This window comes from Hemicordylus capensis, chromosome 2 (genome assembly GCF_027244095.1).
Source record: "Hemicordylus capensis ecotype Gifberg chromosome 2, rHemCap1.1.pri, whole genome shotgun sequence".
NCBI classification, from domain to species: domain Eukaryota; kingdom Metazoa; phylum Chordata; class Lepidosauria; order Squamata; family Cordylidae; genus Hemicordylus; species Hemicordylus capensis.
Genome location: NC_069658.1, coordinates 96,873,665 through 96,899,542, shown reverse-complemented (window position 1 = coordinate 96,899,542; position 25,878 = coordinate 96,873,665). Strand labels below are relative to the sequence as shown.

The window sequence follows — 25,878 nt, the reverse complement described above, 5'->3', positions numbered from 1 at the left end:
GTGTGTGTGTGTGTGTGTGTGTGTGTGGACAGTGGTGCAGGCTGTTTCTTTCTGTTGTGTCTGTCTGTCTGTGTGAATGGATGCCTAGCACTGTCTGTGTGTGTGGATGCTTGCTGTAGTGTGCTGTCTTCTGTCTGTGCTGTGTGTCTACATGTTTTCCCCCCCAAACCTCCCTCCCTCCTGATCCCTCCCTCCCTCCATCCCTCCCCTCATCCTCCCTCCTTCCTCTTCATCTCCCTCCATCCTCCCTTCCACACCCACCTCACCTGCCCCTGGTCTGGCAAGCTGATGAGAATCTGGTCTCACCCACCGAAGCACACACATCACGTGTGTGCATATATATGTGGCTGACCAACTCTGAGCCGGACCCTCCTCCCCCTTCAATCCCCTCTGATACATCTCCCTCTCCCTCTCCCTCCCCTCTTCCCTCCCTCCCTCCCCGCTCCTAGCTAGCAGCGCACACACACACACACACACACACACACACACACACACACACACAAAACACCTGGCAAACACCAACACGCATGCACTCACGCTGGTGCCACCACCTGCCTTGGGCCTCGCTGTGTCCTAGAGCAAATATGTGGTGGACCAGAGAACCATTTCTTTCCCCAAGTAAGGCAAAAGGCATGCACTCATTGCACACACGAAGAAGAGATGAAGACACTAGTGTGGACAAGACAACTACTAGTAGTACTGAACCAGCAGGTGAGTTGTGTTGTGTTGCTTGCCAATGCAATTGTCCATGCTCAATGCTCTGAGTCTGCTCTAACTAACTATCATCCTCACACGCAGCTCAGCTCAGCTGCACTCACTGCACTATGTAGACAGACACTACAGACACACTGGTGGTAGTTCTTAATTTTAACTTTCAAATCTGTGCTAGAATTGCCTCGCCTCCTCCTGCCTGTAATTGTGCCCTCTCCCCTTGCAGTTGCGTCGTCATGGGTTGGCGTGCGTGCGCCATCTGCTTGGCTCTCCTCTTGTTGGCTTGGCTTGCCTGTGTAGGCACTGGCTGGCAGCAGCTGTTGGCTGTGTGCTATGCTTAGGCTGTGGTGCGTGTGACTGGCAATGTTGGTGTAGCACTGGTAGTGGTAGTAGTAGTAGTTGTTGTTGTTGCTGGGCTGGCTGCTGGCCTGTGCTGACTCTGCACTTGGTCTGGTTTGGATCGGTCCCCTGGCCTGCCTGGATGCCTTCTTGGCCTTTTCATTCTCAGATCAGAACTCAGATGTAGGATGCGTGTGCATCATCCATGGAGGGGAGGAGCAGCAGAGCAGAGCAGGTTGGCTGGCTTCTGTCTGTCTGTGGTGGCCTCAGTGGCAGGCACTGAGTGAGGCGGTGGTTTCTTTGGGCATCACATCATCCATCATGCAGAGCAGCAGGTATGCTGCTCTGCTCCGCCTCCTGTTTCTTCTCTCTGTGTGTGCTGCTGTACTGCTGGCAGGCAGCAGCAGCAGCGGCCTTTTTGTTAGATCAGAGAGTCAATAGTTGGTGTCTGTCTGTGTGTCATCTTAGTTGCTTGGGTAGGTGGTAGGTAAGGTGGACTGACTGGGTGTTACGTGTTAGGGCGCCCAGAGAGGGGCAAAAAAGCTGGGGTGGCAATTGATGGGTGTCCCTAGTATTGTTGGTGAATTTTTGGAAAAGAAAAAAAAAATCCCACTGGATAGAATGGGGATTTGGGGCAGCCCCAGACCCGCCTTTATGGGGTGGCAGCACCCCCAAAGTGGGTCTGGGGCCATGGCAAAAATGGCCTTAGTCCCTCCCAAGCATCCCCGGATGGATAGGAGTGATGGTTTTTTTAATTAGGATTTCCTAAGGCATTAAATAACTATCTCTCTTAGGGCTTGCTGGCTTTACCTTTCACCCACTGACACACATTCTATTCTTTCCAATTAGATATTATTTAATGCCTTAGAAAATCTTAATTAAAAAACCATCACTCCTATCAATCTGGGGATGCTTGGGAGGGACTGAGGCCATTTTTGCCATGGCCCCAGACCCACTTTGGGGGTGCTGCCACCCCACAGAGGCAGGTCCGGGGCTGCCCCAAATCCCCATTTTATCCAATGGGAAATCCCCCCCCCAATTCACCAATAATACTAGGAGCAACCAATTGCCTTGGGATTTTTGGGGTGGAGGACACCCATGGGTGCCTACCACCCACCCCTGCTTTTTGCCCCTAAGTACTCCACATAGGGAGTTATTTTAAAAATTTGTAAAAAATCAGAGGGAGGTCCAATCAATTTGAGGTTTGGGTGGTAGGTGGCACCCAAGGTTAGCTTTCATCCTAGCTACTTTTTGAGGTTTGAACCGGTTTGAACTCAAACCAAACCAGGGGGTGGTTCGAACAAAACCAAAACCAAACCACCCCCTACTGGTTCGAACCCGGTTCGAATTCGAACCGAACCGGGCGAACCGGTTTTGTGCACATCCCTACCGTAGATCCCTAAAGAGATCCATGATTTACCTCCAAACCAGACTAGGAAACATAGGTTTCCAATTCTGGTTTGGAGGTAAACTGTGGTTTCTGGCAAACAGTTTTTCTGGTTTGAAGATGACAAATTTATTGCAAATTTGTAAGTTAGAGAGGGCATCTAAATGTGTGAGGGAGCAGGGAGAAGAAAAAAGGAAGACACAAGCCCCAAGCATGGCCCAGTTTGACTGTGGAATTGAAACCTGACCAAAGTCCAACCAGCTTATTAGTTCAGATCGGTTAACTAATAGTGATCACCGGCACTATCACTTCTATAACAGTCAGCAAGCTCCTAAGAAGCATCTAATACAATAAACATTAAAGTAGTTTAAATCTATTACTTGCACTAGGATAGCTGCATTGATCTTTGGTTACAGGCACTGCAGGACTTTCAATATACATTTTGTATTGCAGAATACTGTTACTGATTACCAATACCTTTACTGTTCATTCACATAAACATATTATATTTACAGAGTCAACTATACACATTCCACTTGAGACAATGTTTGTGGGTTTGTTAACAAATGCTATACTAGAGCAGGACTGCAACACACTTCACCCTACAGCTAAAAAGGAAGTTTAGAAGTTCCATATAGGGTTAATAAAACCAGTCTACTTTGCTCCACCACAGGTACTTCGACATCAATTCACCACATTCCTTTCTTGGCCTTAAAAAGAGCTAGCATGTATCTAGGAACTTCCTGTTACCTGATATTCTACGTGAAACTATCCTGTCTGTTTGGAGCAAGTGGCACAAGTTAACTCTTTGTAGCTGATAACCTCCTACATGGAGGGAGAAATTGCTGGCTTGTGTCTAGATGCTAAAACCACTACAATTCGGCAGGATAATTTGCAGCATGAATTAAGCTAGGAGTGCTGATCTGCATCAACCAAAATTCTAATATCCTGAGTTACAACGAGCCAAGTCAAAGCGAAATTTAGAGGTGTCACAAGCACCAAGGTCACAAAAAACTTTAAGACCCACAAAATAATGTATCTCCATGTACCCCATAGCAGGGTTTTGACTTCGGATTTGACAGCTAATATGAAGAACACTATCTTCACTCCCAAAATATTGAGATTTTTGTGGAAAATTTTTTGTTACAGTTATATTTGCTGTACAAGTTCAAAGTAAAGTTTTTTTTAAAAAAATGTGGTGTTCTTGCTTGGGAGGGGAAGGCATAGCAACAACACTGAAAACTAGATCCAGTTCGTTCAGTTACTACAGTAAGATTTGTATTCCATCAGCAAGGAGCTGAATCCAGAAAACCACTGCACATTGTACAGCTAAATGGACAAAACAGGACAATAGTTTCACAACAAAACAAAAATATATTTTCAGTCCATCATTTTCTATCATGCATACATGTGGCATCATATTTCAGTGAGTTAAAGCAGAAAGGATTTCCTCTTCTATTATGAATTATTGAACACCAGAGACATTTCCAGTTTTTCAGCACAAGATGCTAGTCACTGCAGCACTTAAAGCTCCCACTATGATAATGTTACATTTGTTTGGCGGCATACAGACACAGCTTCAAGCAGAAGTGGCGTTTTTTTTAATGCAGGGTATATTCTGCTTCACCTCACCTTAACTCCCCAAAGGACACATGTAGAGCTCCATATAAAATGCTGACTGCCTCTTCTTCTTTGGCCATCCCTCATATGTCTCAGGAAGGCCATCTGCTCCCACTCTCCACCACCAAACACACACTTTCTATGTATTGCTGATCAATTACTTGGTGCTAACAACTAAAGCTTTTTAATACTAGGGAAACTGCTCTAAGGGAGAGGGCTTTGTGACTGATGTCGGGGTCAGCCAATCAGAGATGTGCACATCTATTTCAACCACAAAACAGGAAAACAAGTTTGGTCTGAATCTACTCTAGCCAAGAAGATTGCACATCTATCCAAAATATGGCAAGTGGGCTGTCACATCAAGCTCACAGGTAGAACTGTTTATTTCTGGATGCACTGTTTTATGGGCTTTCCAGATGCTATGATTTTCGTAAGGTGACATCACAGCTATGACTGAACCACCCAAGGATGTTGCCTCATGAATAACTCCCATTGTGGAGACACCATTTACCAGAATGCAAGCTGCTAACCTATGCTACCAGTAAATACCCTTATTCCCATCCAGTATGGCTGTTTCACATTCTATGTAACAGAGAAGACATTTTGTCAAGGTCTTTGGCCTCCATGACATTTTCACAGCAAATGTTTCACAGCAGAAGTGTTTTCACACTGCATTTTATTTCCAAGAACTGTGTGTTTATCTTATGCAGCACAAGATTGTATGTATCTTTATATATTTTAATACACATCCCTCTTACAGCAAAATGGCCCTTCTCTTATACTAGAACAGAGATAGTACAGAAAACAAGTAGGGCATTAAAATAAACCTATTGCGTCTCTTTTATGAGAGGACCTTTGGTCAGGAAATGCCTGGCAACAGTTGGGCAAATACGGAAGAATTGCACAGTGAAGCCCAGAGCAGATCTAAAAGAACAGGGCTCCTACCTTCTCACCCCTGTATATTCTGTTAGCATTTTCCAGCTGGGAGTGATGCAGCAACTGAATTTGATCAATCTGCTCCCTCTGTTTCTTTAGCTCTCCTTGGAATTCGTTCTTCTTTAGTTCTACAGCACCTCTTTCTGCTGCTGCCCTGCGGACTCTGCCTTCTAGTTCCATTATACGACTCTGAAGAGCAGGAGATATTTAAAAATGAGAGAAAGAAAATCTGAAGAAATCTTCCTTGAAATACAAGCAATCAAAAATTTAGTTTCCCCTTCTGTGCTTCCAGAAAACAGTCTATATGTGCACGCACACAAAAAATGACAGCCAGTCACCTGTGATCCCTCCTTGACTACTGGCAGCACTGCTGAGAGGTTCGAGGAGCTGAGAAAATAGGCAAGAGGCCGTCACCAGGAAAGTGAGAATATTGATAATGAATGCAGCAGCTAAGAAAAAAGGGTGGTCACTTGAGTTGAAAGACAGGTGAAGCTTTGTGTTAGCAGGAAGTGAAGCCAAGGAGTAGGGAGCGCGCCAGCGCGGGAGGCGCGCGGGGGGGGGGCAGACAGAGCGCGCCAGCGCGGGAGGCGCCGGGGGGGGGGGGGAGAGACAGCGCGCCAGCGCGGGAGGCGCCGGGGGGGGGGGAGAGACAGCGCGCCAGCGCGGGAGGCGCCGGGGGGGGGGGGGAGAGACAGCGCGCCAGCGCGGGAGGCGCCGGGGGGGGGGGGAGAGACAGCGCGCCAGCGCGGGAGGCGCCGGGGGGGGGGGAGAGACAGCGCGCCAGCGCGGGAGGCGCCGGGGGGGGGGGGAGAGACAGCGCGCCAGCGCGGGAGGCGCCGGGGGGGGGGGGAGAGACAGCGCGCCAGCGCGGGAGGCGCCGGGGGGGGGGGAGAGACAGCGCGCCAGCGCGGGAGGCGCCGGGGGGGGGGGAGAGACAGCGCGCCAGCGCGGGAGGCGCCGGGGGGGGGGGAGAGACAGCGCGCCAGCGCGGGAGGCGCCGGGGGGGGGGAGAGACAGCGCGCCAGCGCGGGAGGCGCCGGGGGGGGGGAGAGACAGCGCGCCAGCGCGGGAGGCGCCGGGGGGGGGGAGAGACAGCGCGCCAGCGCGGGAGGCGCCGGGGGGGGGGGGAGAGACAGCGCGCCAGCGCGGGAGGCGCCGGGGGGGGGGGAGAGACAGCGCGCCAGCGCGGGAGGCGCCGGGGGGGGGGGGAGAGACAGCGCGCCAGCGCGGGAGGCGCCGGGGGGGGGGAGAGACAGCGCGCCAGCGCGGGAGGCGCCGGGGGGGGGGGAGAGACAGCGCGCCAGCGCGGGAGGCGCCGGGGGGGGGGAGAGAGACAGCGCGCCAGCGCGGGAGGCGCCGGGGGGGGGGAGAGACAGCGCGCCAGCGCGGGAGGCGCCGGGGGGGGGGGAGAGACAGCGCGCCAGCGCGGGAGGCGCCCGGGGGGGGGGGGAGAGACAGCGCGCCAGCGCGGGAGGCGCCCGGGGGGGGGAGAGACAGCGCGCCAGCGCGGGAGGCGCCCGGGGGGGGGGAGAGACAGCGCGCCAGCGCGGGAGGCGCCCGGGGGGGGGGAGAGACAGCGCGCCAGCGCGGGAGGCGCGCGGGGGGGGCAGACAGAGCGCGCCAGCGCGGGAGGCGCGCTGGGGGGGAGAGACAGCGCGCCAGCGCGGGAGGCGCGCGGGGGGGGAGAGACAGCGCGCCAGCGCGGGAGGCGCGCGGGGGGGCAGACAGAGCGCGCGAGCGTGGGAGGCGCGCGGGGGGGGCAGACAGAGCGCGGGAGGCGCGCGGGGGGGGCAGACAGAGCACGCCAGCGCGGGAGGCGCGCGGGGGGGGGAGAGACAGCGCGCCAGCGCGGGAGGCGCGCGGGGGGGGAGAGACAGCGCGCCAGCGCGGGAGGCGCGCGGGGGGGAGAGACAGAGCGCGCGAGCACGGGAGGCGCGCGGGGGGGGCAGACAGAGCGCGCGAGCACGGGAGGCGCGGGGGGGGCCAGACAGAGCGCGCGAGCACGGGAGGCGCGGGGGGGGCCAGACAGAGCGCGCGAGCACGGGAGGCGCGCGGGGGGGCCAGACAGAGCGCGCGAGCACGGGAGGCGCGCGGGGGGGGCAGACAGAACGCGCGAGCACGGGAGGCGCGCGGGGGGGGGAGAGACAGCGCGCCAGCGCGGGAGGCGCCGGGGGGGAGAGAGACAGCGCGCCAGCGCGGGAGGCGCCGGGGGGGGGGAGAGAGACAGCGCGCCAGCGCGGGAGGCGCCGGGGGGGGGAGAGAGACAGCGCGCCAGCGCGGGAGGCGCCGGGGGGGGGAGAGAGACAGCGCGCCAGCGCGGGAGGCGCCGGGGGGGGGAGAGAGACAGCGCGAGCGAGAGTGGCGTGGGGGGAGAGACAGCGAGAGGGGCAGGGGGGAGAGACAGAGCGAGAGATGCACGGTGGGGGGGAGACAGAGCGAGCGAGAGACGCGGTGTGGGAGGGCAGAGCAAGCAAGAGAGCTGTTTTCGGGGGGACAGAGTGAGTGAGAGAGCTGTGGGAGGACCAGCCAAACAAATTCTCCCAAATAACCCCAAAAAGGAAGTGAACTACCACACAGATGCTCTGTGTGGGTTCAGCTAGTATACTAGAAATACATACTAATGTTTGCCCTCATAAATGCCCCACCTCACCAGAGAGTAAATTTATCACCATTCATTGCTTCTGGTTTAGTTACTTGGGCAATCAATGTTCCCTATAAGATGGAAGGCAAATGTCCATGTTCTTTCATAGGCAGAGGTGTCACCATATATTAAGTTATATTCCTATTCCGCCCTTTAAGGAACTCAAAGTGATATACAAAGTTCTCCCCACGCAATCTTTCTCATTTTATCCTAAAAACTACCATGTGAGATCATTTAGGTTGAAACAGGCACACGGTCACCTATGAGGATTCATGGTTGAGTGGGGATTTCAGCCAGGGTCTCCCTGGTTCTTATCTGACATCAAATCACTCTGACTATCTAATTTCTAATCAGAATCAGAATACTGATTCTGAACCATTAGCAGAGGAGAGGTAATTACTAGACATAAAAATAGGAGTAAAAGATCACCCAGATAGATTAGTGAACGACACCTTGTAGCTCTATTCCCCAGTATCGGGTTCATTTAAATACATGAACTATTGTGCTGTGTGATGACTGACAAAGATGTTTTCTTCCCAAATTACTTCTTTACAAAGAAAAGCAGATCTCCATAAGTAGGCCATGAGGTTAGTTTTAAGAGATTATAGGTTTATAGTAAATTCCGATCTCAATTTACATAGGCTATTTTTAAAAGAAAAAACCAAAGCCTACTTTTTAAAGAATCCATTCCCTCCCCCATCCCGAGTACAATGCCAAAATGGTAATCTAAGGCTACAGGATTTCCTGGTTAGGCAGGATACAATATTTATTTATTGCAGTTACGATATCTTTCTCAGGCACTTTCCTTCTCCTTCCCCATTTGCTCTCATGACCAGCATCCAAATATCTGTCAGGTATGGAGATCTGGAAACGTTATGTGCTTTTTAAACTTGAGGCATTAACTGAAATTCTGAAACAAAGAAACATATTGTATATTTGTCAGTTCAATCAATTTCAAAACTGATAGAAGAAGAATACCTGTAAATCAACACTGCGGGAACTTGCAATCCAGTAATTGAAGCCCAGAACAATTATACAAGCCACAAGTGCTGCTACCAGAAGCGGAGGAGACTTCATCCCACGACGGCCGTTTCCCAGTCCCACCATCTCAAAGAAGATACAGATCTCTGTTGATTTAAAGAAAAAGGCATATTTACATTTTCCTTTGTTGAATTTGCCCAGTATCCAAGAATCAACAATGTCAGAGCCAAACATCCCAGTCTTAAGCAAATTAGAAGTAAAACCCACTGATCTTGACCACAGATCACTTTATAAATTCCAGCTTTTTAATTTTACAACAGCAGCTAATGGATGAATGGAACTAGCATACCTTTGTAAGCAAAACACATATTCTGTAAAAGCAGTCCATATTTGCCTTTTGTTTTATGCAATTTCTCCCATCAACCATAATGGAAAGTTCTTACAATCAACCATTAAGATTTTATCTGTTATAACAGAGGGGTGGTGGTGGAAATACTAGTAAGTGTACACAGGATTGACGTCTATGACTGAAACTGGTTAGCTTCAGCTGACTGGCTTGTGTATGGTATCTCTGCTTTCAGGATATCTTGCTCACACACCACCTAATCTCACCTTGCAAAACAGTTTTCCGAGCATTGGACCAATGGGCATGTATGCTATAGATCACCTTCACTGTCCACTTAATGCACATATGAAGTACACTCCAGTCTACAAAAGTTCATATGCATATTGTTTGCTTGTATCTCAGCCCATTATCATGTCAACGAACAAAGATCAATGCTAGATATTAACTCGGAGGTACTTCAGAATGGCAGCAAGAGAAAGGTGGGGAATTTTTTTTAAAACCCTATATACCCCTACCTTTTATCCCCAATGATTAATGTACCAGGATTGGTACTGAGGGATAAGTGATTTGCCTTAAATAATACTGAGAACAGGTCCTTAAAATGCAAGGACCTATATAAAAATACAGTTAGCTAAACTAAGACCTTATTAACACAAGGAGATAGCCATTGTGCTCCTTTGTTGACCTAACTTTTGTTTACTAGTAACCATGATCAAGAAACTGGCCCTTTATCTAGGCATCACACTTGTGTTTATATTTGCTATCTGGCAAACATTTTCATGGCAACCACATAGCATTTAAAAGTAGCATGAGCCAACTTACACTTTACCAATCACCACAAAATCCTGGAAAAACGGATTTCAGCAAATTTTATATGTTTGTATTCACAATAAACAAGCAAGCAAAAAAGCACAGGTACTTCTACAGTAGTTATTGAGGAGAACATACTAGAGCATCTGCTTTGCACGCAGAAGGTTGCAGGTTCAATCTCTGGTATCTCCAAGGTGGGCTGGGAGAGATTCCTGCCCAAAACCTTGGAGAACAGTTGCCAATCAGTGTAGGGTAGGCAATACTGAGCTAAACAGACCAATGATCTGACTTGGTATAAGGAACCTTCCTCTGTCTCTTATTTTTGTATTTTTTAACTATGCAAGAATAGGAGTATAACTCAGCATTCTTGCTGATAAAAGCATTGGGTTGGGGGAAGTTATATTCCAGAGAACTTCTTGGCTCTACTTTCTACAACACAGCAACTATAATCTTTGGTAATGTGTGAAAGTCTAGGTTCACAGTGCAAGAGCTGGGAGGTTATTACTCCTTTTTGCAAATGAGTAGTCTTCTTAGTACTGGCCTTGACCAATTCTCTTTGGATATAGGAGCCACCCCCAAGATTAAGGAGCCAGACACTTGACAAAATTACCGGACTTTGTGACATACATTGTGGAGGGAGCGGGCTGGTATATGGGCTTCTCTTCATCTCCTTTACAAGTAACATACTTAGAAGAGACACAGGGCTGCCTGGGTCAAATAAAGGTTTTACTAAATAACTACCTCTGAATAATCTAGTCAAGGCATCATGGCTCCCTGGTACCTGGGATTTGTCAAGCCCTGTCATATAGTAACTCCATCTGTATGAACAGTATAGGAGTCAAGGAGTGTATAGGAGATTATCATTGCTTGTTCATGGTTTGGTTTCCTTCCAAAATAAAAGATATCCATGGATATGATCACAAAATGCAAGGCAATTAGACTAAAAGAGTAGCAATTACTATTGCAAGGTTCCCAACCTTGGGTTCCCAAATGATGTTGGACTATAGCTCTCATCGTGACCAGCCACAATAGTCTTCAGGATGATGGGAGCTGTAGTCCAAAATCTGGGACCGAAGGCTGGGAACCCTATACTAATGTATGAAGCACTTCATGTCTATCACTTTGTGTTAACACATCCTGAAAAGTGACACAAAATTAGGGAAATGAATTGATAGATAATTGCATTTGTGCAAGTCTAATTGAAATGAATAAAACAAACTGGGTAAGCAGTCTAAGATTCAACCTGTGGGCTTTATTAACCAGAGGCGTTTATATTAGCTTCCTCTGGTGCATGTTTTGACACATGAATGTCCAAGCATGTGCAGAGTACACTTCAGTCACCACTGAGGCAGAGGATTGTCTCCCTTGCAGATTAAGACCCGACAACAATGGTGTATGCTCCCCTGTTTTTGATAAAGGTAAAGTATGCTATTGAGTTGGTGTCGACTCCTGGTGACCTATATCTTCCTATATCGCTGCTGCCCGATATAGGTGTTTCCCATAGTCTGGGAAACATACCAGCGGGGATTCGAACCAGCAACCTCTGGCTTGCTAGCCTGGGGCATTTCCCTGCTGCCCCATTTTTGATACTAGACCATAATGTGCTTCAGCAATTGGGGCTGCTCTTGAAAACTGTTCAGAGGCTACAAGTCGTATAGAATGCAGTTAACTATCTCCTGGAAAGATTGCTGGGTGTAAATTAGGTCTCCAAAGTCAGCCTCCCAAGCACAAGATAACTCATTTAATCTGTTAAGCCTAAATGTGCCCAAATGATGTTGGACTACAACTCTCATCACCCTTAGCCTCAATAGTTTTCTGGGTACCCAGCTTAGGTCCAGAGTACTTAAGAGAGTACCTTCTTTGTCATGAACCCTGATGCTTATTGAGATCACATGGGAGGTTCGGTTACAACTGCCACCAGCTTGTTGGTGACGAGGGACCAAGACTTCTCTATGGCTGCCCCAAGGCTTTGGAATATGTTCCATGTCAGTATAAGAGCTTCTCCATCTCTAGTTGCCTTTAGAAACATTACTTAAGACACTCCTGTTTTCTCAGGCCTTTTGCAAAAACTATTAAAAAAAATTTTTTTTGGTTAAAATTAGTTTTAAATGTTATGCTTTTAAAATCATTTTTATTGAGTTTTATTTATTGTTTTAAGTTGTACACACCGCCTTGAGAGCTAGGTGTTAAAGTTGTGCCATTGAGTCGGTGTCAACTCCTGGTGACCACAGAGCCCTGTGGTTTTCTTTAGTAGAATACAGGAGGAGTTTATCATTGCCTCCTCCCACGCAGTGTGAAATTATCCCTTTCAGCACCTTCCTATATTGCTGCTACCTGATATAGGTGTTTCCCAGAAGGAATTCGAAATAGCAACCGCTTGCTTGCTAGGCAAGTCATTTCCCCACTGCACCATTAGGTGTTAGGTGGTTTATAAATAAATAAATAAAATAAATAAATAAATAAAATAAAGTAGCATTGGGCCTCACATAGGTTGGGAATAATCTCAACCAAACCACTGTGTGAAACAGGACGCTGGACTAGATGGGCCTTGGGCCTGATCCAGCAGGGCTGTTCTTATGTTATTAACTGCCATGTTGAAACAAGTTGCCTACTTTAGCCAGGGAGGGACCTCCAGGCTTAGGATTCTGACCATAATCATTCTTTCCTATGTTCTAGCATAATCTTCACATCCAGCTAGAAGCAAGATCTCAGTAACACTCTACAGACAGAATCAAGGGTAGTCAGTTATGACTAACAAGCCCCATTAACTTCAATGGAACGTAGTCAAAAAGCGGAAGGCAAGAATATGACTTGCAAATAAAGACACCCCACCCCCCAAACTAAATTAGCCAGATGTTTTGTTCACACACACACACACACACACCTTTTATAGTCTCTCTCTCTCTTTTTTTTAAGCAGAGTCTATGCCTAGGGCGGAGCCACCTAATGGCGCAGCGGGCAAATGCTTTACTAACAAGCAGAAGGTTGCCGGTTCAAATCCCTGCTGGTACTATATCGGGCAGCAGCAATATAGGAAGATGCTGAAAGGCATCATTGCATACTGTGCAGGAGGCAGCAATGGTAAACCCCTCCTGTATTCTACCAAAGAAATACACAGGGCTGTGTGTGCACCAGGAGTCAAAATCAACTTGACGGCACACTTTACTTTATGCCTAGGGCAGAAAGCAAGTTGTCTGTATTACTTTAGCAACATTCAGTTAGGCCTAACAATAAAATATACTGTGATTTAATTGTGCTGCAAATCTTATTTGCAAGAATTGTTATCACATAAAAGCTATTTATCTGAAAAAATATCTAAACATTTAAATCCAACAGCATAGAGCTGGTAGGCAGCAGTACTTACAGATGACTTGTTTGAATTCCTACAAAGAAAACCTGAAATTCCTTCCCTAGGGGTAGAATTTCCAAATGGTAGTCGAGCCCAGACAGAACTGGTAAGCACATGCTGAGTCACTAAAAAAATTCAAGCCAGGAATTTTTATAATAGTATGTAAGCCTATGTGGAATTCTCTCTCTGCATCTTATGGGTACTGCACAATACACAGAAGCATTAATTGGGATTTTTATTTTAGCCCAAACACAGACTAATTGTTTTATATCTAAGCCAAGCATTTCATAAGAAACAGGGTGCAGGATTGCCCGTTTGTAACCCTGAGAAAGTTAGTGCATTTCCTAATGCAACAGAAGAGCACATCATGGTTTCTCCTGCCCATTTCTTTTCTGCTCATGACTGCTTCCTTTTCTGCCCATTGTGTATATTCTTCCAACTCTGCAAAAAGCTACTGTATCTCCAGAAACATTTCCTGATGGGGCTTTTAGTTTGCTTCTCCTCTGGAATGGAGGATATGTGTTCACATTTCAGCCAGATTTACCCCAAAGTCCCTGCGAGCTATTGGGGAGCACTCCACACATGATTCTGGTTTTTCATTACTCATCGGAATGCTGCTCAATTTATGTCCGGGATTGAAAAATCCACCTGTTGCATCAATTTTGGAGGGCAAATTCAAACTCGCAGTAAAGCCAGCTATCTGGAAATGCTCCAGCTTTGAATTCTGTGCAGTCCATCAGGCAGTGAATGAGGCAGGTCAGATTACAGGATACAGAGGCGTAACTAGGAAAATAGTGCCTAGGGCAAGCACTGAAATTGCGCCCCTGTCCAAACAGGAATGATGGGACTTGTAGTCAACAATATCTGGAAAGCCCTGTTAAAAGGAACACTGTACCATATAGACATGGTTGTTGATCAAAACCTGAAAACATGAGCCATCTCTGTAAAAGACTTGGAATCCTCACATAACTCCTGACTGTTGTTCTAAGTGTCATTTTCTCTATCTCATTCTTTTTTTAAAAAAACATTACTTTGTCCTAGAGGATCACCTGCCCAAATAGCCACTAGCAGAATAGGGGGAGAAGAAGAAGGTGGTGGTGGTGGGGTGTGTGTCTATAAACTAGTGAATGATTCCTGACAGCCTTTGTCTTATGATGACTGTTGGCTCATGATGGGGTATATGTGTATTCACCACACCAGTGCTTACTTTGACACCAAGAGGGAGGAGGATACATTAGTTTGCCACACTAGACAGAGGAATTTGCAGCAGGAGCAGACAGCCAAGTTCTGAACCTGTTCTCAAGGTTCACAAAAAATCATTTTACTGTCTATTGTATTTTGAGTATTATAACTTTCCATCTGGGTAACCAGTTCTATGAAGGAGAGACCAGAACAGTCTTCCACACCCACACACTTTCTTTTTCAGATAAAGCCACTTTCTGCCCCTTAGGCATATCTAGGGAAAATAGCGCCTAGGGCAAACACTGAAATTGCGCCCCCTGTCCAAGCGTCTGGCACCCATCTTTCAGATAACTTTACCATAATATCAGCTGAAAAATACAAGTCAAGCTCGTTAATCTTTTAATATTTCAAAAACTATTTAGCAGTGGACTTAGCCAGACCAAAAAATGCTGGAAAACTACAAATTTCAGTATGCGGGGGCTCATGAAATACCCAAATACTATGTGGAGGTGTACTTGGAAAACTAAACAGAAGTGCCTAATTCTCTACTATGCATTGTAGCATCACCATTACATAAGTTTTAAAAATCAATGGAGAATTTGACTTTTCCCAGATACTCTGTAAATAATTAAAGGATATGCAGAGTAAACTGTGTCACTGCTTGGAATATATTCTAGTATTTCAGAAAGACAGTTAAAATGAGAGAAAGAGAGCAAGAAACTCCCAGTGGGCCTTAATATTAAGGATTTCACACTGATTCAAAGACAAACTCAACATTAATAGCCATATGATTAAGACATCACATTTAACTCACTTATCACAAGAAGCAAAGTAAGAGCAAATGAATACAATCCTAGATCTTAAGCGTCAGCTCAGTATTCACAAGCCCTGATTCTCTGTACATAGTGCCAATCTGAATATGTGTACAGTGTCTTATATTATATTATTATTATTATTATTATTACCCGTAGCCCCTTTGGGGGGCTTCCTAAAGGCTGGGGGGGGGGTTTGCAAAGATTCCCCCTCACCCTGCTGGCCTCTAGGGCCTCGCAGGGACCATTTGAGCATGTGCAGTGGCCGTTTTTAAAAATAATCTTTTTTTTTTTTAAAGGCCACTGAAAACAAAATGGCCACCACGCATGCTCAAATGGCCTCTGCAAAGCCTGGCATGACCTAGAGCCTCAAAGAGGCCATTTGAGCATGTACGGTGGCCATTTTATTTTTGGCAGCCATTTTTTTTTTAAAAAAAATTAATTTTACAAAATGGCGCCCCCTTTCAAGTGGCGCCCGGGGCACGTGCCCTGCCTGCCCTACCCCTAAATACGCCCCCATTAGCAGTGATATTAAAATCCATCACTTTCCCCCTCAGTTGCTCTGCGGGCAGGCATCCACCCGCCTATCCCTTAACTCAGGGATATTCCAGTCACCTTTTGGGGCCAAGTGGGAATTTTTTGGGTCTCAGCTGATTGGCTATGTTGTGCCCTTTTTTCGCCTACTTCTCACTGACTTTGTTGAGATGGTCACTGGGTTTATTTGGTCACTTGCAGAGGAGCGTAGGTTGGGGTAAATGATTTGCATTGGTGTTGGGCTGAAGGACTGTTATAGTGAGTGGGAATATGGAGGAAGGCTTGGTGATCTCGCGACTCCTGGGCTAGATCCACCACTCCCACTCGGATGCATGCCAGCAAACACCGCTCAGTGCTTCACAACCTGGGGTGGGCTGGGCTGGCATGTACCCACTCATTGGGGGTACTCTGGTGGCTGAGAAGGGGTTTGGACAGAATCAATGCCCCATCCTTTGCCTTCCTGTGGGCATATCACCTATGAGATTGACCCACATGGGGGATACTTGCACTTTAGTTCAATTCCTTGTTGCAGGTTTTGTAATTATTTAATAAAGAGGCCCTAGCTGCTTCCAACTACGTGTGTCCTGTCATTATTTGGGTCTTGGTTCACAATGTGGAAGACCGTTATGGTCTCTCCTTGAAAGAACTAACTTAAATGAGCGTCACACTGCGGAGGAGTTGTAATACTCAAAATGCATTGGGCAATAAAATGATTCTCTCTAAACCTTGGGGACAGGTTCACAAGCCTAAAGATTACACACCAAATTTTGGGCATCTTCATACGACTAACAGACAGTAAGCAGGAGGCAACTGGGAACTGAAGGTTCCTAGTGAGTGCATGCTCCTGCCATGAGCTGGCACTTCCAACCATTTCCATGTTACTTGATCCTGCCAATATCAGATAGACAACGCTGAGTTCCCTCTGCTGCCCAACATTCTCCTCCCAATGTTAGGTGAACATCAGGAAGCAGTATGAACCCAAAACTGTCTGCCTGATATTGGGAGGTTAAGACACACATAAACGAGTGCGCCAACTCATGCTGAGAGCACACACTCAACAGGAACATCCAATTCCCTCCTACTTACTTTCTGGTGGTTTTGAGAGCAACTTTTATATGGCCAAGGATCTCCTCACCACACATGTATGTATATGTACACTCACGGACACCCGTGCTGCAGGAAAGCATATATGGATTAAAACAAGCTGCTGGAGCTTGGAATGAAGAATTAAACCAAGTGCTTCTAAATATTTCACGACCAGACACTGTAGCAGTTGTTGGGATATTGTGCAGAAGAATGAACTCACCAACAAAGAGAGACTGGACTGCAAATCCTTATTGTCCAAAAGGATTGGACCATTTCAATCAATTTAAGAATAATACTTCATGCAGATTACGACTTCAGTTTTTGACAACGACTATGACAATGTTCGCTACTATATACAGTGTATTTTAGGCTGTATTATTTGAAAATGATGGATGGATTGAAACCAATTATTGTTTTATTATTATGTAAAGTTATTTTGCATTGTACATACTGGATACTGGGTACTGGATGTCTAAAGTAACATTCTCTCTCTCTCTCTCTCTCTCTCAATCACACACTTTGAAATTCCCATTATGTATATGTTATTCTTTTCCAATGGTTCAAGGCATTTCTTTTTCTTTCAGAAAACCCAATTCCACCGAGAGGCTTACTTTATTTGCTTCTTTCAAACCAAGACATTCTATTATGTCTTCAATCTTTTGAAAGATTGATTTAGGGTAAAACTCCCATCTTCTCACCTTTTTTACTTGAATTACTATATAATAGGAGATTTATCCCAGATCTTTGATTTCCAGTTCTTTATTTAAACTTTTAACTAACTCGTCATGATCTATTTTATCTTGATGGCACACTATTAACTCATCTATGTATATGATAATATATGTCCATCCTCCATCTGTGAGCCTTGTATACAAGCAGGGATCAGCTTTTCCTTGCTTGAATCCTGAGACAATGTCTGTAGCAAATCCTAACAAAAAAGTCATTGTCCCTCTCAAATAACCTTAGAAACAGGGATCATCCCATGAAACAGATTGCTAAGAAATTTAGGACTGACAAAAGGAAGCACTTTTTTCATACAATGTATAATTAACCTATGGAATTCTCTGCCACAAGATGTGGTGACAGCCAACAGCCTGGGTGGCTTTAAGAGGGGTTTAAATAAATGCACAGAGGACAGGTCTACCAATAGCTACTAGTCAGAGAGCCAGCATGGTGTAGTGGTTAGAGTGCTGGACTAGGACCGAGGAGACCCGAATTCAAATCCCCATTCAGCCATGATACTTGCTGGGTGACTCTGGGCCAGTCACTTCTCTCTCAGCCTAACCTACTTCACATGGTTGTTGTGAGGAGAAACTTAAGTATGTAGTACACAACTCTGGGCTCCTTGGAGGAAGAGTGGGATATAAAATGTAAAAATAAATAGATAGATAGATAGATAGATAGATAGATAGATAGATAGATAGACAGATAGATAGATAGATAGTCTGAGGGCTAGACCACCTCCAGCCTCAGGCAAGATGCCTCTAAATACTAGTTACAGGGGAGCAGGAAAAATGGCAGGCCTTCAGCTCTTGCCTGTGTGGGATTCCCAGAGGCATCTGGTGGGCCACTGTGTGAAACAGGATGCTGGACTAGACGGGCATTGGGCCTGATCCAGCAGGGCTTTTCTGATGTTCTTATGATAGAAAATCAACCAGTGGGAATGTTTTCTTTTATGGAGGAGTAGTGATTTCATGGATGAGTGAGAAACGGTCCACTGTCACTCTCTCTTCAACTGAGGCAAAATATGTATCAGCAGCACAGGGCTGTCAAGAAGTTGTATGGTTGCACAGACGCCTACTGAACTTTGAGATAACTGAACCAACATCAGTTACCATGTTTGAGGATAACCAGAGCTACATTCTCCTCTCACAAAGTGACAGAAATACACAAAGGAGAAAATATATTGACACCAAGGACCACTTTCTGAGAGACTTGCAAGTTAAAAATTAATCCAGCTAAAGTACTGTACCTCAGAGGAAATGGTGGCAGACATTCTTATGAAGCCACTAGCCAGAGTACAGTTGCAGAGTTTGCGGGAAGCAACGAGAAGGAGAATGTTGGGATTTTCTACCAACATTGTCTTAGTTCCTTATACAGGGCATGCTTCTCTATTTGAATATATCCATGTACTGGTGGAGTCACATTTTGCCTTACTTGTTGCCTTGAATTTAAACTAAGATGTTCTCCCTCCCTCTGCATAAGATACTGTTTGTCTCTTTTTTTTCTTAGCCTATGTTTAGTTAGGAATAAATATCAAACTCTTGTTTCTCAGTTAAAGTTGGCTTCCTGTTCAATTACTTATAGAGGATAACATTTTTCCCATTGTCCAAACTTAGCACATATTACCCAAACACCACTGTACACCATTAGAGGCTTTAATTAATTGTATTTCTATACACTTAGTAACCAGATGCAACCTGGTTTATTATTGGGATCTGAGCTGTCGGTTACTGACCAGGAGACAGATCTTGGGGTCGTGGTGGACAGCTCATTGAAAGTCTTGTCTAAGTATGCGGCAGTTATGAAAAAAGCTAATTCCATGCTAGGGATCATTAGGAGGGGGATTGAAAATAAAAATGCTAGCATTATAATGCCCTTATGCAAATCTATGCTGCAGCCACATTTGGAGTACTGCATACAGCTTTGGTCACCATATCTTCAGAAGGATATTGCAGAACTGGGGAAGGTGCAGAAGAGGGCAACCAAGATGATCAGGGGCCTGGAGCACCTTCCTTATGAGGCTAGGCTACAGCATCTGGGGCTCTTTACCTTGGAAAAGAGGTGACTAAGGGGAGACATGATCAAAGTGAATAATGTATGCATGAAGTGGAGAGGGTAGACAGAGACATTTCCCCCCTCTCTCACCACACTAGAACCAGGGGTCACCCCATGAAACTGAAGGTTGGGAAATTTAGGATTGACAAGTGGAAGTACTTTTTCACACAGTGCATAATTAATCTATGGAATTCCTTGCCATGGGATGTGGTGATGGCCACAAGTTTGGATTCTTTTAAAAGGGGCTTAGACAGATTAATGGAGGACAGGTCTATCGATGGCTGCTAGTCTGATGGCTGTGGGCCATCTCCAGCCTCAGAGGCATTATGCCTCTCAGAACCAGTTGCAGGGGAGCAACAGTAGGAGAGAGGGCATGCACATACCTCTTGCCTGTAGGTTCCCCAGAGGCCTCTGGTGGGCCACTGTGTGAAACAGGATGCTGGACTAGATGGGCCTTGTGCCTGATCCAGCAGGGCTGTTCTTATGTTCTAACCTGAAACTATGTTATCCAGTCTAGTTTTCTCTACAAATATACTCATGCCTTTAAAGCTATGTTTTAGAGGCATGGAAATTACTTTAGACATCCAATACCCATTTATGCACAATGCAAAATAACTTTAAGGGAAAGTGTGCCGTGAAGTCAATTTCAGCTCCTGGTGCCCACAGAGCCCTGTGGTTTTCTTTGGTAGAATGCAGGAAGGGTTTACCATTGCCTCCTCCCACGCAGTATGAAATTATGCCTTTCAGTATCTTCCTATATCGTTGCTGCCCAATATAGTACCAGCAGGGATTCAAACCAGCAGAATTGACTTCTGCTTGTTAGTCAAGCATTTCCCCACTGCACCACTTAAGGTTACATTAAAAAAATTTTACTTATTAACAAAACAATTATTGGTTTCAATCCATCCATCGTTTTCAATAATGCCAGCTGATAACAACGCAGCCTAAAATACACTGTATATAATAGCTACCACTGTCATTGTCATCTTGTCAAAAAATAAAGTTGTAATCTGCATGAAGTCTTATTCTTAAATTGATTGAAACGGTATGACCTGCTTTACATTTCATTAAGTACCTGTCATAGTTTTGTAGAGTAGACCTTGTGTTCCCTTGTATTCAAGGGAAAGAAATATAGTTACTTTTTAGACTGTTGACATATATAGTTCATACACAAACCAAAAGGGAAAATTAGAGAAACTATAGTTTTACTTTATCAAAGTAAAGCACCCACAGAATAGAACTTGCCAAGTAAACAGACCCAAATCACTAATATTGATAGGTGTAAAATGTGTATTTCCATTCAGTTCAACTCCTCCAGAGAGACTTCTTGGGATTAAAAAGAGTGGGAATCAGTGTTCCCTCTAACAGGGATTCCCAGATGTTGTTGACTATAACTCCCAAAATCCCCAGCTGCAATGGCTTTTGCTTGGGGATTATGGGAGTTGTAGTCAACAGCATCTGGGAATCCCCATTAGAGGGAACACTGGTGGGATTACAGCATACAAGATAAGGATAACATGGATGTATTACTAGAAAATGTGCATATGAAGTCCAGACCAGGATAAGTCAAGACCAGGGCCAGGGGCGTAGCTAGCCCGCCGGCGGCTCGTGTGCGGCCACGGCGGGCGCCCCGATAGCCCCGCCCCCTGCGTCTGACGTCAGACGCAGGGGATAGCCACACCCCCACGTCTGACATCAGACACAGGGGCGTGGCCTGGCTCCCAAGTGGAGCCTTGAGGCTCCGTTCAGGACTCAGGAGTTAGCTCAGTTGTAACTGCTGAAGGGGCCGCGCGGCCCCTTCGGCAGTTAGATGAAGGCTGGTGCTGCTTTCGCAGCACCAGTCTTAGCTCCTGAAGGGGCCGCGCATGGCCCCTTCAGGAGCTAGTTAGGCTGGCGCTGCATTTGCAGCGTGCAGCTAGGAGCGACTCTTCCCTGCCTTTGCAGGGAAGAGCTGCTCCTGGCTGGTGCGGCAAACGCAGCGCCAGCCTTAGTTTAGCTCCCGAAGGGGCTGCGCGGCCCCCGCTCCGGAGCTAAACTACCACCCCCATGTCTGATGTCAGACGCGGGGGGCGTGTCGGGACCGCTCTCGCGGCTCCTGGTTGGTCACCGGCCCGGGTTCTTTGAACCCATTGGCCCAATGGTGGCTCCGCCCCGACCAGGGCAAAGGTAGCCTGTCTGAGGGGTGGGGGGAATCTTTCAAATGGTTTTCTTTTCTTTACAGCTAATGCCTGTGTCATCTTTAAAGTATTGTTTTTCAATTGCTGTAAGCATGAGTACTAAACTATTATTGTGATTTAAAAAGGGCTCACTTTGTGCAATAGAGACACATACTTCAGTGTTTGCAACACAAACATTACAATCTGGCAGAAAAGCTCAGCAGCAAAGCAAGTTCAACTAGTTCATCAGAAGTGAAAAAGATATGTTAGGACTTTCAGCAGTAAAGGGTATTGGAGAGGTTTTTATACATCATAAGTATAAAAAAGTAAATAAGCCCAGCTGAATTTTTCAGTGTGTATATTTGCTCTACAATCCAGTTAATAAATTGGAAATTCTAGCAAAACCTCCGCATACTTAGAAATCATACCATGTATTTCCTACACTTACAACGCTGACAATCAAGAGGAAGTAACTTAAGTTTACCACACTTTTATTTGATACAATGCACATTTTAACAAACTAGTCCACACAAAAATTAAGTTGCCTCACAACAGCACAAAGACAAACTAATTTGAATAAATGTCACAAATCCTGGAGCACTGAATAAAACTTGTCCAGATTATCGATAAAGCAATTTCTTACGTTAAGGAAATGACAAGGCTCTTATTCTCAAACCATTTCCTTAGTCCTATCAAGGGTTAACAGACTACTTCATGAGAACTGGGTTAATGACAGAAGCTAAAATAATGTCAAGCATAAATACGTACTCACCAGTTACTGGAGCTTGTTCTGAATTTATGAGATGACTTTTCCAACCAGCATAAGTAAGGAGACACCATCTCTCTCATATATATATTCCTTTCACTTAAATTTCAGAATGCCAATATCAACACTGGTCTCATCTTATAGCAACCATGACTGAGCAAATATAATTTTCCAACCATAATGATCTACATTTCTCCCTACAGGATGTCAACTTCAACCTCAAACAAATTTCTACTTATCTTTTCAAGCCAAAGGATCAAACTTGTCTTTTTTTTTTTAAGCAAGTTAAAAAGCCATAACTTTTTAGGGGTGCAGAATCAGATACTGCTTTACTTCCTTTCACTGGATGGATGGATAGATGTTGCCAACTTTAACCATGGAGAAAACCCACAGAGCCCCTTCTCCCTATTAGAAGATAGTCAAAGAAAGAACATGCAAGTCGCAGGCAGAGAGCTGAGGCGGAAAGATGCTCATAGGAGAAACCACTTTTATTGAACATTAAAGGGGGAGTGGGTGGTTAGACACCTTTTCAATTCAGCTGAAAGAGCGTTCCTTCCCTTATTCAGCCTGTTCCTTAGTGCCAAGAGAGAGGGCTCTTTTCTCAGCCCTTTCTCTTCAGAGGCTAGAACTCCTTCCTTTTGCATGAGTGGAGCAGGCAGCAATCCCTCAAGAACAAGGCAGGCAAAGAGCAAAGGCGGGGCTGTCTGGGAAAGAAAAAACTGTGTGCCAGCAAGAGGTCATTTACAGGAGCGGACAAAGCCAAATCGCAGGAGGGAAGGTCTTCCTCGGGCAAGTGAGCCTCACAAAGGGCAGAAAGAAAACAAGGAGGGAGGAAAGGGCCAGGGGGTTCAGGTGTCGGCTGCTACAACGAAAAGCACTCACCTTCCTGGCCCCTGGCAGCCTCTCTCCCTCAGCTGCAAGGCCCGCTCTCTCCCTCGGCAGTTCAGCCCACGACCACGCCAGAAGGAGTAAAGGCGGCGAGGACGCTTCCCTTGGTGTCTTCTCCCGGCGCCTTTCAAAACCTCCCCGCCCTCCTTCAGCAGCTGCCTGGGGGGAGAGGCGTGAAGCTACGGCTGCTGGAAAATCAGACGCCGCCGGCAGGAGGAAAGCCAGAGGAGCTGGCACCTCAACTCTTGCTTCTGCTGCAGGAGGCACTGCGGGCAGAGCAGGAAGTGCAGGCGAGAGGCTGCAAGGAAGGAGGAGAAAGCCGCGGCGGGGAAGAGCCGCCAAGTGATGCTAGGCAGGTTGCAGAGAGCAGCTCCCCCTCTCGCCGCTGCGGAGGAGGAGGCGGAGCAGGAGCAGCACCTCCGTCGGAGTAGGTCTGCCAGAGCGGCAACGGGGGGAGGTTCACTGTCCACCCGGAAGGTGGGGGATCGCTTCGGTGCACACCTGCCTCTTCCCTCGTCCTTCAGTCTTCTCTCTCTAGGAAGACAGCCCACCGCCGCTCAAGCCTGCTGGGATAGCAAAGGACCTTTCTAGGGGCGTGGGCGCTGCCAGAATGGGAGGGCTCCTTCAAGGAAAGGCACTTTTCATATTCTTAATATATATTTTTTCTTGTGCTGCCACTGTCTAGGGGAATTTAATAAAGTATCCTTTCACATAGTTGTGGTTGTAATGAGACCTGTAATAACTATTCTGCTCTCTCTGTGATTCTGCTGCTTAGTGTTGTGTGTCAGTCACTGTGTGTATCTTTACAGTTACACTACTGGGAGCTGAAATGATTGTGACTAACCAAGATGTAGTGAGGACTTTATGAGGAGATTAGACGAATAGATAGAGGAAAGGCTTGCAAGTGGCAGTTAGCAACCCTTGCAAAGAGCAAACTCTAGGTTTGGAGGAAGATGAAGGGGTGTGCACGAACTGTTCGATCCCGAGGCGGGTTGCCTTGAACTGGGCCAGTTTGGCAGTTCAATTGCAAACTGAACTGGAGGCAGTCCGATGAGCGATCAAACTGAATCAAGCATGGCTCGGGCGGACCGGTTCAGGATTAAAAGGAGGGCCAGCAGGGCAGGGGTGGTGGTGAGAGAAGTAGTTTAATGTTCTTACTGGCTGGCAGGGACTTCTGACGCTGCTGCTTGCAACCCTGGCACAGCCAAAGCACGTAGCAATCCCTCTTCAGCAAGCCGCCCATGCAGTGGTGGTGCAGTTCTGCCCTCCGTGGAGGCCATGTGGGTGGCTTGCTGAAGAGGAATCACTGCACGCTTAGGAGGTGTCAGGGGTAAGTGTCGGTGATACTGGTGGCCTGTAAGAAGATTAAACTACTTAGCTTGCCGTCACTCTTTAGAGGATTCCCCCCTCCCCATTGCTTGTAAAGGGGAATCCTCACTGGATTCCCCTTTACAAGTATAGCCCCTCAAACTGCCGAACCGGTTTGGTAAAACAGACCAGCTGTCCGGTTCAAATTCAGTCCAAAATCAAACCAAACTGATATTTTGGTTCATCCACCCCCCTAGTAGTATGCCCATTACTGGGCAACATAGAGCTGGAAGATACTATCCCCAGGCTTCCTGGAAACATCTGGCTGGTCATTGTGGGAAACAGGATGCTAAGCAAGATGGACATTTGTTCTGATCCAGCAGGGATCATAGGAACATAGGCAGCTGTCATATACAAGTCAGACCATTGGTCCATCTAGCCTAGTATTGTCTACACAGACTGGCAGTGACTTCTCCAAGGTTACAGGCAGGAATATTCTGCATGCAAGTATGCAGATGCTCTTCCCAGAACAGCCCCATCCCCTAAGGCGAATACCTTACAGTGCTCACATGTAATCTCCCATTCAAATGCAACCAGGGTAGATCCTGCTTAGCAAAGGGGACACTTAATGTTTGCTGCCTCAAGACCAGCTCCCCACCCCCCTATTTCCTTCTTTTTTCCTTATGTTCTAAAATAATATTGGGTTTATGAAAGTGGAATCACAAGTTATTACAAATAATCCTACTTGGGAATAATGGGTAGTGCATGTGTGAAAACATTCCACATGAAGCAAGAACACTATGCCAGAGCTACACTACACATTACAATGGCGGCATGAAGAAGACACACTGCCAAGATATTTATGGGCCAATTCAGATGAATGCAGGCCACAGTGCATGAGAAGGACAGGCTTGAGCCTGGAGTGAGCCCATCCCAAAGTCACTGAAGAACATCTTGATGCTTTTGAGACTTTCTTTAATTGTATGAGAGAGGCATTCATCCAACTCACCCATTTACATGTGCTCTAACTACAGGGTTTTGGAGTACATGCAGAGGGGCAATTCAGATTAACACCCTTCTCGTACAGTTAAAGGATGTTCTGACAGTGCATAGGGACATCCTTCAGTTATGTCAAGACAAGTGTACTCTGGGCACAACCCTGTCCAACTCAAACAGTGGGGCTCACTTTCATCTGAACTGGATCTATGTGCTAAACTTCACATATAGTCAGCTGTAGGTGGTCCCCTT

General features: G+C 46.6%; 1 protein-coding gene across 1 annotated transcript in view; it reads right to left on the bottom strand.

Moving 5' to 3' along the window:
- GOLM1 (golgi membrane protein 1) overlaps positions 1-23,868 on the bottom strand; it is a 59,907-nt gene extending 36,039 nt beyond the window's left edge. The window contains exons 1-3 of the mRNA XM_053293765.1: positions 23,317-23,868; positions 8,613-8,761; positions 5,003-5,182 (exon numbers count right to left, since the gene is read on the bottom strand). Coding sequence (XP_053149740.1) covers positions 5,003-5,182; positions 8,613-8,741 — 309 coding nt within the window. The 5' untranslated portion in view covers positions 8,742-8,761; positions 23,317-23,868. The remainder of the gene's footprint in view (positions 1-5,002; positions 5,183-8,612; positions 8,762-23,316) is intronic.
- Positions 23,869-25,878: the final 2,010 nt, after the last annotated feature.